The sequence below is a fragment of the Poecilia latipinna genome, unplaced genomic scaffold (genome assembly GCF_001443285.1).
Source record: "Poecilia latipinna isolate Pla-1442-1.1 unplaced genomic scaffold, P_latipinna-1.0 Scaffold1025, whole genome shotgun sequence".
NCBI lineage: Eukaryota > Metazoa > Chordata > Actinopteri > Cyprinodontiformes > Poeciliidae > Poecilia > Poecilia latipinna.
In genome coordinates this window covers 5,552-23,602 of record NW_015113641.1, presented here as the reverse complement: position 1 = coordinate 23,602, position 18,051 = coordinate 5,552, and the positions used below count along the sequence as shown (strand labels likewise).

Sequence of the window (18,051 nt, the reverse complement as noted above, 5' to 3'; positions counted from 1 at the left end):
AGAACTGGGAGTAACTAGTTACAGTTACTGGAGTAACTCTTTTTGAAAAAAAATTACTTTTAGGAGTATTTTTAATACGTTTCAGCTTTTACTTGTCTGATATTGAATGAAAAACAAACATGGTAATCCACCAGACAGACAAACACCTGCAGTTTTTGTTAATTTTTCATAATTTTTTGATTGAAAGAAACTTGGAACAAAATACTTTTGCCTGATTTTATTAGATTTTATTACTTAAATTTTCATTCTTAAAATACTAAAATTTCCACTGAACTTCATATTTTGGTCCATCTGATGATATAATTTTTAAATATTAAATGATTGATAATTTGATCACTTACTCGGTACTTGAACAGTTGTACCAAATACTTTTGTACTTTTACTTGAGTGATTTTATTATTAAGTATTTCTATAAGTTTTTTATTGACAGAAACTGATTTGGAAACATTTTGTTTTGCCTGATTTTGTTATTTTTTGCTAATTATAGGAGTTATTGTCATTTTGGTCCTTAAAATACCAACATTGCCACGAAACTTTATGTTTTGGTCCATTTGATGATGTAATTTCTTTTTTTATTAAATAACTGATCATTTGATCAGTTATTTTTTAGTAGACTTTTTACCAAACATTTTTGCTCTTGGGTAATTTCTTGGATGGATACTTTTTACTTTTACTAGAGTAAAATATGTTAAAGCAGAGCTGCTCTTACTTCAGTAATATTTTTGGTAACTCTGCTCCTCTCTGCTCCCCGGTTCACCTGGATCCTAAAATCTCCCAGAAACTTGGCGAGGAAACATGGTGTTGCTGTCGCCATGGCACCAGGGAGAGCTAAGAACAATCTCCTTCCCATCATCACTCCCCAAACAGATTATTTACACACATGATCCTCATTTTCTCTAAAATAAAGTCCAGAACTTTCATTTTTCTGGTGATAATCAGTTCTTGTCGTCTGAATTCGCCGCCGTTTGCTGATCTTGTAACCAGGTTGCTGTGTATTGCAGACTTCTGCCCAGGTCTCTCTTGAAAATTAGATCTAGATCTTATTTTTACCTGGTTAAATAAAGGAAATAAATAAATAAAAAATATCTGCGTCTGAAGTTTGCTTTCCTTTCTGTTCCGTCTGGTTTGAAAACCAAAGGCTGCTTGATCACACCAGACTGCACAAGTCACTTTGCTGGTGAGACATTTCTAAAATGTGCAAAGCAGTAAGAAGCTGACACCTAAAAACAAGCCTGACGGAAAGGAGGAAACAGACAGGAAGTGAAGGAAAGGAGGAAAACAGATAGGAAGTGAAGGAAAGGAGGAACACAGACAGGAAGTGCCTGCAGTTTGACTTCACGCTGCACTCCACTGGCTTTCATCTGCAGGTTGAAGTAACTGGACTCTGCAGTGCTTCATGTGATGCTCAACACAAACATCTGAACCTGCTGAGGATGAAGATTTTACAGCCAGATTCCTCAGGAATAATCAGGAATAATCCCAGCATTCCTGCAACGTGAAGCTGTTCCCACCTCATGATGTCCTCACTCCTCCTCCAAGCTCTCAGAATCAGCAGGACTTCCTGTTGTTTTCTGACCAAACTTGTGTTTGGTTTAAAGTCCTTATAATATGTAGTAAATAAATATGAACTATGATGCTTTCCCACCACTGATTCACATACATTCAGTCTCACCTGGACATTGAACCAGTAATCACTCCCTCCTCTAATAATCTCCCCATGTGTTTCAGTTGTTGTCAGATCCTTGTTTGTCCTCATCAGCTGCATTTCCATTACAAATGTGCACAAAACATTGTAGATGTTCAGTTAATGTTGAAAAAACTTGTTTCCATTAAATAAGAAATGTAATTAAAATCGCACATCAATCATTTTGTTCACGCTATAAGTCATTAAATCCATCTTCCTCCAGCCACTTCCTGTCGTCTTCTTCTCTGTTTATGTCGCTGGTCCAGCTGTTGATCATGTGACTCGTGTGATGAGAAAAAACTGTTTCCTCTCCTGTTTTCAAAATAAACTAATTGTTATTGAATTTTTTTTATATTGGCTTGTTTCCATTAAGCAAATGTATTTATTTGGTCAGTGGAAACACAGCTACTGATTGGTCAGAAAGGAAGGAAATACAGAAAACATGAAGGTGATTGGTCAGATTTAAAGCAGAGTTGTGATGGCTGGAGAAAAGAGCAAGTCTGTGCAAACTTTGTGAATGATGGACTTGATTTAATAGTTGTGATCTCTGGAGGAACTGTCACTGCTGGGTCTCTGGTCTCCTGGTCCTTCCTGGTTTTCTGGAGTTTCTCGCCTCCCCAGGTCTTTGCATTTCCTTCATTAAGGTCAGTTATGGCTTCCTTTCCTCTCTGTATCTGCATCGGGGCTCCGCTCTAACAAACATCACATCCAGAGTGTTTCTGGTCTCTCAGTGGGACGAGTCAGAAAATCCCTTTTTAGTCGCATTAATCCTTTTTCATTTGAGCGAAACACTGAGGAATGGTCCAACTGGTCCACCAGGAGTTCTGGACAGAAGTGGAACCTGGATCCGGTAACATTCGGTTCGCTTTTCTGAAGCTGATTTTTGATGTGTTCTAATGTTTTCATGGTTTCTGGAACAAAGGCAGACTGTCAGGAGGTGAATTTCTGTCTTTTGACAAGCCGTCGCTGACTTTTCATCTCGTTTCAAAGGCTGCAGCGACGCAAAAGTAACTTCAATTTTTAATTTGTCGCCACAGAAGAAAACTGTGTAAGTTTTCATACTTTGGTCCAGTAATGACATGAAGGATTGACCTTTGCACCAGGTGGACATTAATCTGTGACCAGAGCTTCTCCGTCTGCCTCCATTTCCTGGAATCCTCTTTTAAATCAGACTTGGGTGGCGAACCCCTGGCTTTTTAATATTTCATCACACCACTTAGCCAGACGAGCATCAATTATTCACCAAGAGGTGGTCGCAATTAAGGACCCTGCCGATCAGCGGCGCAGCGACAGACCACAGCTTCACCCCAAATCCACTGGCAGACGGGGAGAGAAAATCCATGAGGACAGAAGGCATTAGCTCATCTGGTGGTTGTTGTTAAGAGATATGAAGTCTGTTAGCAGGAAGCATATGGAAGCAGAGCGAAGCAGCAGCAGGAGGATCGTCCTTTAGCTTCCCACAGGGCGCCGGCTTCAAACACACACACATCTGTCAGCAGGAAACCACCAGCAGACTCCGGTCTGAGGCTGGAAATCTGCAACAAAATGGGCTAAAAACAGATTTATTAAAGTTCTTTTACACAACGAGACTCAGTCTGTTTTATGGGAAATGTGGCGTTTCTAAAATTAAGTAGTTAATTAGAGGAAATAAACTCTACTGCAGAAATGAGCCATCTGCATATTTCTCTACAAATTAAATTATTTTCTCAAATGGCATAAACTCAGTCAGAAGTAAAATGAACTGCAAAGTTTTCAGCTCTTGTCAGAGTTGTCTTTTTGTCTTTACCAGTTGGAAACGATCATCCTGAAGGAGCAACAGAGACCATCTGGTCAGAACCAATACCTGCTTTATGAGGATTATAATCCAGCATAGTGAATCTCTTGGTATGTTTGTGGCTCTTGGCAGCGGCTCTGTGTTTTGTGTGGCTCCCTCCAGGCTTAAATGATGCAAAATTCACACTTTGCATGTGTTTGTATTTCCATTTGGGTCTCTGCTTCTAAAACCAGTCAAAGTGTTTAAAACAACACCCAGCTGCAATCCAACCCTAGCAACCCAAGCTCAGCTCCAGCATATTTGGTCAGCTGGTTTTACTACTGTACAATGGCTGCTGGAAAAGACAAGTGTTTGGTTGTTGACTTACCATCCAGAAACCACTAGCTTCATTCTTGTTTGTGCAGGAGGGTCAACTTCTGCTTTTCAAAGATGTATGATTGTATAATTTTGCATCTGTTTGCAGCCATTTTCATGTGTGAGTGTAAATGTTGAGCTGGGGGCGTGGCCAGCAGCAGCTTATTGGGATTTAAAGTGACAGACGCCCTAAAATGGCTCAGAACAGACAGAACTGATCTGTTCTTCCTATGGAAGCTGAACAATGTGACAACAGTCGCTTGTTCTCTTCCAGTCAGGCGACAGGCAAAATTTGTGCGTATGAAATTTTGAGTTCATACATATAGATTTGAGACGCAACACAAGAAAGCTAAAAGGTGTTCAGTTTTTGTTGCTGTTGTTGGGTTTCACTCTGAGAGACGGTGCCTTTCGCCTGTCGATGTCGTTTGTCCCAACACCCAGAATAGATTCAGGAAAGCTAGCTAGCTAATGAGGGCACATTAGCAGCTGGCTACCAGTGGCCTCAACCGTCAGAACGCAGTGAAGATATCGGCTTGCATCTCAAATTTTTGCTTGTCAGAAAAGTTCAGAGAGAAATAAAAATACAAGAATATGTGGAAACGAACAGTTTTGTCACAACAAGATTTAAGACCTGTGATTAATGTATTTAAGGATAACTTTCTGTATAATTTAAGACATTTTGGGCCTTAATTTCAGATGCATGAATTTAAGTCTTTTTCAGGACGTGTGGACGCCCCGGACAACGATGCACCCACTTTGGGAGAACATTCAAACTAAATGCAGGAACAGTCCAATCCAGGATCCAAACCCAGAACCTCCATCATGCAGCTCCTTTCCTTCAGCAATCTTTAGTATAGAAAATGACTCTAAAGTGTCGGCTATCAAAGCGGATCTGAATCATCGTCCCTTTGGTGGGAACAAACTGAACAATCAGAGCAAAACATCAGCAAATGAGAGGCCACTGACCTCTGACCCCGGATAAAACAGATATTCTGAGAAATGTTCTCCTGGGTGTTCTAGTCAATAGTTCAGATGAATTCAGGCAGAAAGAGCCGGAGCCTGCTGCCATCACCTCCCATTTGCATTCTGGTGTTTCATGCTGGTGTTTATTTATGCACCACATTGTTACCCTGCAATACGCAGCTCATAATTATGAAGCTCTGCTGCTCTCCATTCCAGCCTGAAAACAGCTGCCCACCACCCATTACTTCATCCGCCTCACAAATCTGTCCTTTATCTGCCTGTTTAATTCGCTGGAGCAGACCAGAAGACAATCAGATAAAAACACGACTGATTAAAAATCATAATTTGCAGCATTTCTAGATTTTATCTGCTGAACTTTGCATTTCTTCCATCCAGTGGAAAACTGGAAGTTCTGCAGAAGATTAGAGAAGAAGAAGCAGCTTCATGAGAGGAGAGGAAGAAGGAGAGCAGCCATGCTGCTTTTCAGATAATAATAATAACTGGCTGAGTGTGATGACTGTGTTGGAGTTAATCATAACCTGCAGCCACTGGAACAGAAACTGCTCTGTGTTGGGGAAAATGAGGCAAAACAAGCCGTCTGCTCATAATAAATTCATCTGCAGCTTCCAGTGTTTCACACACTGATTATTAATACGCTGCTCGCTAAATTAATCTGTTTTTACTGAGGAAATTTCATTTACTTTAGTCACTGTTGGGCTACCTGTCAGTGGGAAATAAACAGTTTCTGTTATTGGAGGTACTGATTGCTGACGATGCAATAATTTAACTGGTTTCCTTATATTGCTCTAATCATGTGTTTATTATCAATAAAATTAGGAAAAAATATATATTTACTGTCATTATGAAGAGTGGTATGATCATTGGTTTGCAGTTTAAAAAACAAACAAACAATTATTACACAAATATTTATTTTTTACTTTTGGAGTAGGAAAGTCTCTCATCTACATTTTTCTTTTCTATTCTCTCACAATAAGTTTTGCAAATAGATCCTGGTCTATTTTGTGTGCAGTCGGTGTGATGATAAATGTTAATTTAAATGATACGTATGTAAACCTTTAGAGATCCTCGGTGAAAACGTGTTTGCACATTATTAACTCTGTGGTGCAGAAACTGGTTGAAAATGTTTCTGTTAACTTTATGTTCATGTTTGTTTGTGTGACATCCATGGTGACAAAGACCCAACCAGCCAGATGGTTTAACTCTGAGAAAATTACTCAGAAACAATCCAAACCATCTGAATGCATTTTTTCTTTCTGTCTTTCCTTCTTATGGAAAGTTTCTGTCATGTTTATGTAAAGTGGAGTAAACCAGGCTGGTGTGAATGCACCCAAAATCTCATTTTAAGACATAAATCTCTTATAACAGCAGGTTTTCCTGACAGTAAGCCTTCCTGTTCTAATAACAGGAAGGCTTAATGTTGTTACTGTTGGACTATAAGTAAGAAAACGTCACCATGCACCATCATTTTATTTGGCTTGTAATGGTAAATAAACACCCAAGAACATTCTCTGAGATGTGTTACGCCTCCAGATGTTTTATCTCATAAATAAACCTTCGTTCTTGTTAAATAAATAACTTTTGTCGCGTTAACAAACTCTCTCTGTGAATTTAACTCTTCCTGTAAAAATCTCTCCCTCCCTGGACGAAGAAACTTTGAAAGTTTTGTCCCAGTTGGCTTCCCGTACACGCCTAATGGACCAGCAGAGAAAACAGCAGTGAAGCATTGCTCCATCGCTCCGGCCCGTCTCCTCGTTCTCTGGATGCGTCTCGGTCGGAGCTGAAAAGACGCAGCGCTCACCTGGACTCCATCCTTCCACTCCAGTTGAGCCTGGAAACCCAGAAACAAACCGAGGGAGGCTCTCTGGGGAACTCCTGTCTGCTCTGTGTTTGACTCCCTTCTCTCCTCCTCCATGTGTGAAGCACCGAGTGCAGAAACACATATTTATGGTTCAGAGCTGACGAGCAGTGGCAGCCTTCCTCTTTCTCTGTAATTGCCTAAATCTGCCAGAAGCAGTCTGCTGCTGCTGAGAGATAGGCCTTTATTGTTTTCTTATGAGAGATAAATCCGTCTCCTTCTCCAGGCTTAAGCCACTTCAGAACCTCTTATGTCTTCTTTATCTGCAGTAATTAAGTCAGAGAAGCTCCACGAAGGACACAGAAAGGCATCAGACAGGGAAAACTTATCTGTAGGAACCATATTTTCAAAAATAATGCACCAAAAAGAGCTGTGAACATTTACAGCACACTGCAACAGAGCTGCTGCCTTCATCTCAAATTTATCATATTTAGGAAATTAGTGCTTTTCAAAATATTGCAGTTTTTACAGAGTCAAGGTTGTAGAAAATATGAATCTGAAGAAAGTCTGCCACTCAAACTCTGTAAGGCAGAGATATCAACACTTAGCTCTAAAGAGCAACTTTAAGCTCATGATACACTTAGTGCTGAATAGAGGAAGTCAAAACGCTGACAAACAGTCAAACTGTTATTCATTCATTTGGATCAGACACTGAGAAAGAAAATGATTAATGCAGGTAAACATCTGCAAGAGTTTTTAAAGATTTATCCCAACCTGCAGAGCTCCACCAGGTTACAAAAAACATTTTTAATTCCAGTGCCTTGCAGATTCATTTATTCCCAGTTTGTCACATTAAAGCCACAAACTAAGACGTCCCAGTGACAGTTTACCACTAACTACTGCATGGAAACAGGAAACTAACCTTGAACACATCATACCCAAAATGAAACATGGTGCTGGCAGCATCATACTGTGGGTATGCACAGTAATTAAAAAGTTAGTTGTGCTAACCTACAGCATTAATCATAAACATTAGTTATGCTAACATTAAAGGTTTATCAGAAGCTAATGCTAAAGAACTGTCGTTGAAATATTTCAACTAATTTTATTTTGACATAATTTACATATTCTATAAGATCATTAAATATTGTATTTATGTTTTATTTTGTTCCTGTATGTTTCCTGTTTGAAATAAAGTTTTTAAGAAGAGGAAAGAGAGAAAGTGAGAAGAGGAAACGGAACTGCTGCCTCTTCAGCCACTTCAAAATAAGAGCATGAACGTCTAGCTGAATAACTGAACAGCTGGTAAACAAAACTTCAACACACGTTGAATTTATTCAGCTAAAGGTTTTCAAAGCAGCCACGTAAATTAACGCTTTAGAAGTTACCAAGAAATGTTTAAAGTTAGCAAAGGTGCTAAAGTGCTTAATGAAGCTGTACTATTAGCGTATTAGCGGATTAGCAGAATGAATTTCTTCTGCAGCTGCATAAAGCTGATCTGTCTGTCAGGTCAGAGGTTCTCTGATAAAGGAAGAGTGCTCACTCTGATCTTTTTGTCTTGTCTGCCTAAAAGCATCTACACATTCTGTCAAGGAAACAATCCTGCTTCAGTAATTATCCACCAAGTTGTGATTCTTTTACGTTTCCTGGAACCAGAGGAATACATTTGGGTTTTACATTTTGACTGAGGACACTGTTGCCACAGGCTTTTACATAGGAAAACATTGTAAACATATTCAAAGATTAAAATCACTACGTGCCGCAGCAGCGTCCCCAGCCAACAGTGTCAGTATGTCTTTGAAGACGCTGGGTATTGTTTGCTCTGACGCTGCTGGGCTCCCCGGGGCCAACACACACGCAGTTTTCCAGTTTTGTATCTTTTAGCAATCAGCTGCTGCACACAAAGAGGGAAGCAGCTGCGCTCCTCTTGTAATCCCCACACAGAGCCTCCCTATCACAGATTTACGTTCCTCAGAGGCGTCACTCCGTTTGAATCTCAGCAGCGGCGGATTTTTAAGACTCAGTACAGTTTACAGCCAACAAAGTCTATGATTCCTAAAAATGGATTTTATCAAGAGATTTATCACTTAGTGCATCTTTCAGGAGGGCAACGCTCTCCTGTTTGTCTGGAGAAGAACTGATCTCTTCCATCTCCCCTGTTATATCTGTTTCATTTTATAATTTTTTATGATACTTTAAGATATTAGTCTTGTTATTTTTTTCTTTTATTTTTTCCTTTTATTGAACAAAACAGCCTCTTTGTATTCATGTTCTTGTTCTGGGTTTATTTGTCACTTTTCAGATCTGTCGTGGAGGCAGCGTCCCTTATGCTGTATGGAGGCTTAATCATGCCAAAAGTGTGTGTGCATGGTTGTTTGTCCTGTGTTGCCCTGCGACAGACTGGCAACCTGTCCAGGGTGACCCGCCTCTCGCCCGGAACGTTAGCTGGAGAGGCAGCAGCACCTCCTGATCCCACTAAGGGACAAGGGTGTAAAGAAAATGGATGGATGGAATAAAACATAAAGAGACAAAGGAGAAAACAGGGGGAGAGAAAATGCAAAGAGGAAATATTTGAGGAGAAATAGATCAATATATAATTTAAAAGATATATGGTAATTAAAAAAACTAAATACAGAATATGGAAAACATTAAAAAAGTAATGAATAAAATGTGACAATAAATACAGAATATGAAAAAAATAAAATAGAAAAAATAAAAAACTGAGAAAACAATAAGATTTATATAAAAAAAGAAAAGCAAATTACATAATAATGACAATGTTGAACTAATGCAATTGGAAATTGTAATGTATGTCGCACATACATTACAATTTATGTGTGACATACATTGTAATGGTTTGTAATTTATTTCCCACGGATCCAATCCACGTGAAGGTTTCCAGAAACATCGGCGCTGCTGAACGGATTGTGAGTGAGGAATGAGAGGAAAACCAAAGCAAGTCGTCTCCATTAGGAATAAAAACAACAAAATGCTGCAGAAGCTGCAGGTTCAGGATGAGGTTCATCTGTTAACAAAGAAGAGATCAATCTGCTTGATTAGAGATTTATTTCCTCCCCAGTGGCTCCAGCTGAGCAGGAAACAGAAAAAATCATTGAATTCCAGCTGGGGCTTCTGACGGCTTATTAGGTCCATGGTAGGAAAACAAAGGAAGAGACAAAAAATGAAAACACAAGGAAAGTTTGAAAAGCTTAAAATTTGCTAGAAAAATACTCAAAAATGTTGAGATTAATCTCAGATATATTCCAGAAAAAACAAGAAAATTTTTGAGTTTGAAAAATTAAAAATTAGCCAAAAAACCCCTGAAATTTTGAAATTGTCAAAAGTTCTAGAAAAACAAGACAATTTCTCATTATTGATATTGTTCTCAAGAATTTTGAGTTTTTTTCCAGCCAAATTTCAACTTTTGGAGCTCAGAAATGTTTTTCTATCTATAATGGTCCTAATACACCATGGTACCAAAATGCCTGGAATATGTTGTTTTATTTATGTTTTAGTTTTTCATTTTATCAGTGTAATAGTTTTTATAGTGTTCATTGCCAGGCCTCTGCTCTCCCCTGGTTTTTAACTACCAACCCCTCTAGTCTACACCCTCATCCACCTCCAGGATGAAGGTGTGTTTGGTTCGCTGTGCATCGACGCTGGAGCAGCTGAGCAGGCAAAAAACAGCATCAGTTCCTGCAATCAAAGCGCCACTGAGGCGCTTGAGCAGGACGACTCACCATTGATCTGGATGGATTTTACTATAATGTGGTTTGTGTTAACTCTGCGGTTACATGCCGCCTCCGTCCACTGGCTCAGTGGAGATGCTGCGACCCGACTGAGCACCGATACGAGGCTGAAGATCTGGAAACACAAAGCTGATGATGTGATGAAGATTTCTCTCAAAGCAGCTCCTTCTGCAGGGGGGAGACATTTTCTTGAACTTCACAAATGAATCAAAAGGTTTTGCAAATCAAAACCATGTCAGAGGGAATCTGTAATATGATAATTCAGTGCAGGTTTGACCATTCTATGGACTTTAGTTCTAGGGCTTCTCCAAATCTAAGGTTTCCTGATTCTAATAAGTACAGGGAATCGTTTGCAAAGTTACGTCATTAAAACTTAACAGTTATAAAAGAGAAAATAATGGGGATTCATTTTTCAAACTCATATTTTCACAATGTTATTCAGTCACTAATAAGCGCCATTTGTATAACAGATATTTAGGCAGCAGACTAAAATGTTTTATTTTTTTATACAGCCTTACTTTCTGTCAATTATTACTTTGGCAGTAAACATCTACATGTTCCTTTTTTATTTAAGGCCTCACACAGGAAGCTCATTTGTAATTCATCATGTCTCCATTTTAACATTTAAATCATTTCCATCTTTGTAAAAAAGTGACCAATTTAAACGCTGCAACGTTTCAAGGATTAATAAAATACCTTTGGAATGAAATACTGTGACTTGAAATCACTGCTGGTGCAGGTGGAAGTACTGATTTATGTTCAAATGAGGAAGTTAAAGGTGTTATCTGCTGCAGGTAAGATATTAACTGCTTGTAATCGTTCAACAGAACCTCCTTTCAAAAATCCTGAGCTGTTTCTTTAAATAGTTTCATGTTAGAATGTCCAAATTGCCTTTAACATCATGTTTTTTAAATTTTCTATCACTTTTCAATCGAAATGTGTTTGTTTTATTTACTCATCGCTGTCCCTCATTCCGACAGTCCTCTTTGGGTGTAGTGTCCCTTTAAATGTCCTCATTAGGGAAAACTACTGCGCATGCGCACTCGGCCTGTTCAAAACTGCGTCAACTTCAGATTTTGACAGCTAAACTTTCTAAAGATTTGGGAAGTTTTAGGACATGGTGAGCCATTAAACTTTTCTTTTCGTGTTTTTCATTTTATCCAGAGTGTTGAGGTGAATGTGAGCTTGTGGGAGCGGCAGGAAACCGGTTTAAACGCGATAAATGTATTTATTTCTAAATGTTTACAGGACCGTTTTCTGCTCTGTCAGTTTTCGTCCCCCGAACTTAAAAATTCATATTGGGATGAGAATGAATGCACGTTTGCAGCTTTTGTTTCCGTAAACACGGAGTGTTATAGGAGTTTTACTGGTTTAACTGGCCGTATTGTGTCTCGACATGTTTTCTCCTCCCAGCATGTCCGCTGCTTGTTTCCACGCATTGTGTTGTTTTCCTGGACGGGTTTTCCAGAGATCTGCAACACTTAGAATAAAAACAAACTTTTGACAGTTCAGCCAAATAAAACTTGTTTAGAGCCGCAAATGTTACATGACATTTTGGAAAAAGTCAACGTCTGATATTATATAAACAGTAGGAAATTTGTTGCCATTTGTACAGAAACACAATTTTATTTATTTTATTTGTACTTTTAGGTTTTGAGAGACAGGAAGACACAAAAAGTGGATGATATATCATAATATATATTTAAAAAGAACAGAGTTTCCAATCTAATGAGAAGAAAACATATCTAACAACATGACTGGTACTTTTTTGTTTCATTGTCTTGTAAAAATTTAATAAATAATATTAATAAAAAAATAGCAAAATTGTAAATTACATCTCTATATAAAAGCATGTATTTGGTTTTGCAGGTTGCAAATCTGCTTTTTTGGGGGGTTAAATTTTGAATATATGCGTTAAAATCTGACTTTAACCGCATTTAAAGGTTAATTTAAAAAAAATCCAAGAATTTGAAACAAAATTGACCAAAATCTGTCAGGGTAACAGTATTATCTGTTATTTCTGTTATTTTCCACTGTTTGTTCCATAAGAGCATCAAATATCAGTGAATTTGAAAATCTGATTAAATGTAGTCACTCTATGCAGTTTAATGATTTAAATCACATTTGTTTAAGTTGGTGGCCAGAATCCTGACTTTAATCTCAGAATTTAGATTTTTTTTCACAGAATTTTGACTGTTAATCTCAGAAGATTAAAGTCAGAATTATGAGAAGAAACCATCAGAATTATTATTATTTTTGTTCAGTGGCCTTGTTCTCTTCTGTACTGTCTTTACTGATACTTAGGTTTTATTTTTAGTATTTTATTGTGTTTTGATGTAAATTTTTTACTCTTATTTTGTGTTCGGCTCTCTGGTCATTACTCACTGTTACCTTATTTTGAAAACTAACTCTTGATAAATCCTGATTCTTTTCCATGTTTAACCCCTAATTTTCAGGTTCTTTTGATGGAAACCTCAGTCAGAGCTGTTTTTGTTCTTTTCTCCTCCAGAGCGAAGATGGATGAGGACGATGCATTCGAGGTCCCGCAGAGGAACGAGTACCGCTACCTGGTGCAGGAGGACGAGGAGGAGGAGGTGCAGTACGTCCGGCACCGGCACTACATCAGCCCCTTCCTGGTTCTGTCCAAACGCTGCATCTTCCTGATCTGCCTCGGCGTGGCCGCCCTGCTGGCGCTCGCCGCCTACCTGGGCTACGTGGCGCAGACGCTGCCGCCGGGACTCGCCCAGGTGTTGACGGACTGCGGCGAGTTCAGAGGAAAACACGTGAGTTCAGACTCAACAGGCTGAAAGGTCAAGAAATATTTCATGTGAGAAACTCCAAGATGAAGTAAAATGTAATTTATAATATAAACATGAAGATCTGCGGAAAGAAAGTCTGATCTAAGTGAATAAAAACAGGAAACGTTTGCTGCTGCTGTCAGCGCAAATATTTAAGTTTCTTATTTTTATCTCCAGTCTCTGTTTCATTTCCCTTTTTCAGACTTTAGAGCTGAAATTTAGGCTCCTTAGCAGAAAATACTAAAGGTGATACTGGTAGTATTTGCTTCTATATATACAACAAAATGTGTCTTCAAAATGATTTTTTAATTTATTCCCATTTTATAAATGAAATTTGATGAATCTGTAGTGAAAATACTGACAGGAAATACCAGGTGTGACAAAAAAATAAACCTTTTAGTGACTTCCTGTTTCCATGTTGTATAAATATTAGGCTGTTCAAAATGGGAAAGACAACCAAACACCATTTAGGTTAGATGGATGTGTGAAACGGCTACTGGACAGCAGCTCCTGGTCTACTGGCAGCATTGGATCAACAGAAGATCGACCTTAGCTCAGTGTCTTCTCAGATCAGATAAACAAAGACATGAAATCTGGAAATAAAAAATGAAAAATCAGAACCTCTCCTGGGTCATTTAAAGATCTCCATAAATAAAGTTAGCAGCAGTACGGTATTAAAGCGGCGGTAAATTTCTACATATTTCTATTTGTGTTTTGCAGGAAAATGGCGCCTACTCCTTTAAGGGCATTCCCTTCGCCGCTCCGCCGGTCGGCGAGCGGCGCTGGGCTCCTCCGTCCGACCCGCCGTGTAAGCCGGGCGTGACGGACGCCACGCGCTTCCGCAGCGTTTGCTCTCAGGTGCAGCCGATGTCGAGCGCGGGGAAGGTGATCGGCCAGGAGGACTGCCTGTTCGTCAACGTGTGGACGCCCACGCTGCGGCCGGACGCCGCGCTGCCCGTCATGGTCTGGATCCACGGAGGATCCCTGCAGATGTTCAGCGGCGGCGAGCCCGGATACTCGCCCACAGAGAAGCTGGCCGCCGACACTCAGCTGGTTTACGTCAGCTTCAACTACAGACTCAACGCTTTCGGCTTCCTGGCTCTGCAGGTGTTGAGAGAAGGTTCTCCAAGAAACACGTCAGGTTGGTCAGCCGATCCTCAACTCCACTAAAAACGGTTTAAAATGTCGACGGTGGTTGTTTTGAGAACAGTGACTTCTCTCTCACCTTCATGCTCCTAAAATAAATTAGTATTGTAAGTATTTACAGTACAGGGAAAAAAGGAAAGGAGAAATAGTTTTTTATTTTTTCTTTCTAAATATTAAGCTGTTAAAATTGCTGCAGTTTGATCCAGAAGTTTGTGAAGTTTCCTGAGAAACCTTAAGGAGAAATCAGAATCGGTCTAAAATCTGTACCAGCGGCTAAAAAGTTAGCTTCACTCAGGATAAAGGCTACTTCCGCTAACGTTTTATGTGCTACATAAAAATGCAGCACATTAACACTAATGCTGTATTGCCTTTAATTTGCCTTTACAGTCTCAAAATGTATGTAAAACTGGATTTAATTTCAGCCTTGCTCAGATTTTAATATATAAACAATTGTTTCCATTTCCAGACTTTATTCCCTGTTCCTTTGTCAACCTGATACATTTCCAAAGATCTGTTGCTCCAAACAGTTTATTTTAAGTGATGGTGAATAATTAGCTCCATTATTAACATATTAGCGGATCAGCGATAGTGAATCCACCTCTGGCAGCGACTGAAACCCGTCATTTGGAGTTGAATATGACATCCTGTATCATGTTTTGGTCTTTGTGCGTCATTGAGATGGAGTAGCAACGGGATGCTTAGCGTAACTAAATGATGTTTTCTGGTTCACTGTGCAGTCAGAGCTGGAATCCCAGCATCATTTCTGGGCAAATAAAGGCACCAGAACAAAAATAAATGTTTGATTTTCTTTGCAAGCTCAGTGAAGTTGAGGAAGTAACGGTTCACTGCCTGGTTTCCACTGCAGCACTCTGCTGTGTTAAGGAGCTTCTAATGGCCTTTTTATCACCAGCTCTTTCCTCTTTTAATATTTATGTTGTTTACGTTGTGCAGCCTGGAAACACGCCTCCATTAACATTTGAATACCTAATGAAGGTTAATGCGATGTGGATAAATGGAGCTCATTTCCGGGTTAATGTTGCCGAGTCCGGCCGGGAAACTTCAGTTACATAACCCAGAACAGCGCTGACCTTGATGTGGAGTGAAAGGTAAATGATGATGATGATGATGATGAGGAGGAGGCGGTGAACCACTGGAGCCGTTTTCCTCCTCCATCAGCTCGTTTCTAATTCTGGTTCCTCCTGATTCCCGGCCCAGTTCTGCTCTCCCTCGGCTGCTCAGCGGTGAATTTAGCTCATCCGCTGATCTGGTTTCGTTTCTGACGCTGAAAATGGGCCAGTGGAGAGAAATCGGGTCCCTCAAAGTAATCGATGCCTTTCCAATCCTCCACAGGGAACTACGGCTTCCTGGACCAGATCGCGGCGCTGAAGTGGGTCCAGAGGAACATCCGTGGGTTTGGAGGAGATCCTGGACGAGTCACGATATTTGGGCAGAGCTCAGGTATGGAAGCAGGACGGGTCACCGGGTCGGGCTGGGAGATCAGCTCCAGTTTCATCATGAGGTGGAAGGAAAACGTGTTGGTGGTGAATTCAGAGGACGTGCGACTGCTAAATGAGTCCTGACCCAAATAAGAATGGAGAATTTAGAGATGTGGGAGAAGATCGGAGGCAGTGGGTTACATCCTTTCTAACTGGGTAATAGTTTGATTTAGCTTAAGGATAATCAGGTTGACAGGTTCTGGTTCTGAACCTGAAAGTGGATTGGATCAGTGGTTCTGCAGGGTTCCTGATGGTGTTTCTGCCCAATGCCTGGCCATGTGTACAGCATGCCTCCTAAAGCATGACCTTTGACCCATTTATTCAGTCAAAGGCCCTAAACTCAGGAGATGAACCGGGTTGCTTTGAAGCAGAACAAAAAAATAAAAATAAAATATTAACCCGACGTTTTATTGCAGCCTGTCACAAAAACACACCATTTCCCGTCATGAACTTTACAGCCCCATCATGCTGGTGTGCATTTTATGGAGCTAAAATGGGGCCAAGAAAATGGACAAATATTGGACCAATTAAGTTTGTTTAAAAAAAATTATGGAGGAGAATTGGAGCCTTTTTTTTTAAATTAGAGAGCTAAATTGCAGTCATACCGTTTTTATCAAAAACAATATGGAGCTAAATTGGGGCCATAAAGTTCGCTTAGAAAAATTATAGAGTTAAATTGGGGACATAAAGTTAAACAAATTATGAAGGTAAATTGTGATCATTTGGTTTGTTCAAAAAAAAAAAGGGGCTAAATTAGAGCCACAAAGTTTATTTTTAGACTTTGTGGCCCTTGACTATTTCTAGTCTAGTTTTTTCAAAACTAAAAAATTATTTGCCAATCTCCTTTTTTTTTTTTTGTTTAAAAATTTATTTTTCAGACTGAAAAAAGAAATTTTTGAAACTGGCCTCAGGAGACGTGGAATCGTGACTGACAGCTTTGTATGGAAAATACTTTCCTTTTCCATACAAATGTCTTTAAAACATCATCGTGGTATTTAATTTTTCATGTGACAGTGATGGCGCGGGACTAAAGAGCTATCACTGTCACTGTTGAATGCGTAGAGAAGCAAACTTTAGGCAATAAGGCTAATATCTGGTTTACCATAATAAAAGGGACAAAATGTTGAGTTCTCATCTATTCAAAGTCTAACTTTTAGAGTGGAAGCGGAGCAGAAATGTTTCATGAAGATGAACTGCAGCCTCTTGTTTCCTCTGACTGATGGAGGCGGGACTTCGGTGTGGACCTTGATGATGTCGCCGCTGGCCAAAGGTCTGTTTCACGCCGCCGTGGATATGAGCGGCTCGTACGTTCTGAACGCGACGCTGGAAAAAGCCGAATCGGACAACCTGGTGTTCCTGAAGAAGACGGGCTGCACAGACCTGGCCTGCCTGCGACGTCTGACCATGAGGCAGGTGCTGCAGGTAAGATACCATCATCTGCAGGTGTCAGGCAGGAGTCACCATCACGGTGCAGACCAGGTTCCTGGTCTTACATTGAAGTAATATTTGTTTATTTGTACAATTTAAATAAAAATACATTAGAAAATGTTTAAAATCAATGTCTTTATTTATAAAAGGTAGTATTTTTTTCTGGAGTTAAAGTTCAGAATTACATGCAGATGCAGCAGCGCCTGCAGCTTCATGCACTGGGCGCACCATGAGGTTTTACTTTTATTATTACTTAATCCTCTTTACTATTAACAAAGCTGTAGAGAAAAAATATTTTTTGTGTCAAACATCTTGTACGTAGCGCATATCTTTGTGTGAGTGCATAAATCTTATTGGTCAGTTTACTTTTGTTTATTTGGTGGCCTGCTGCTTTTTCTGTAGCTAAAAATGAATGATCAGAGTTTGATCCCTCCTGTAGTTCTAGGAACGGTCGTTTGGATCCAGCCTGAGCTTTTTACCGTGTGCGGTTCTGGTGGGTCTCCAGTTTATGAGCTTTCTTTGTGGTTTCACAAGCTAAAGAGTTCAAAGGAGCATAACAGACTATATAAGGACATGTTGTGTAGTTTAAAAAATGTTAAAAAGCAAGACAGTAACCATGTTAAAAAAAATAGACTTTTTATTATCTTAAATTTTCATCCTGGAGAGGCGTCACATTTTCTATCCTAGTTTCTAAGTCTTAGATGTAAAACAACACAAATTTCAACTTTGAACTGCTGGTGAAAAACTGCAACACGAAAACATGGATCAAACAATCAATCAATCAATCAATCAATCAATCAATCAATCAATCAATCAATCAATCAATCAATCAATCAATCAATC

General features: G+C 39.5%; 1 protein-coding gene across 1 annotated transcript; it reads left to right on the top strand.

Annotated features, from left to right (window-relative positions):
- Positions 1–11,370: 11,370 nt before the first annotated feature.
- LOC106958881 (para-nitrobenzyl esterase) lies at positions 11,371–17,828 on the top strand. The gene is made up of 5 exons (XM_015051034.1): positions 11,371–11,460; positions 12,850–13,123; positions 13,859–14,279; positions 15,635–15,742; positions 17,006–17,828. The coding sequence occupies exons 2-5, from the start codon at positions 12,857–12,859 to the stop codon at positions 17,281–17,283; spliced, it is 1,074 nt and encodes a 357-aa protein (XP_014906520.1). The 5' UTR covers positions 11,371–11,460; positions 12,850–12,856; the 3' UTR covers positions 17,284–17,828.
- The last annotated feature ends 223 nt before the right edge of the window (positions 17,829–18,051 follow it).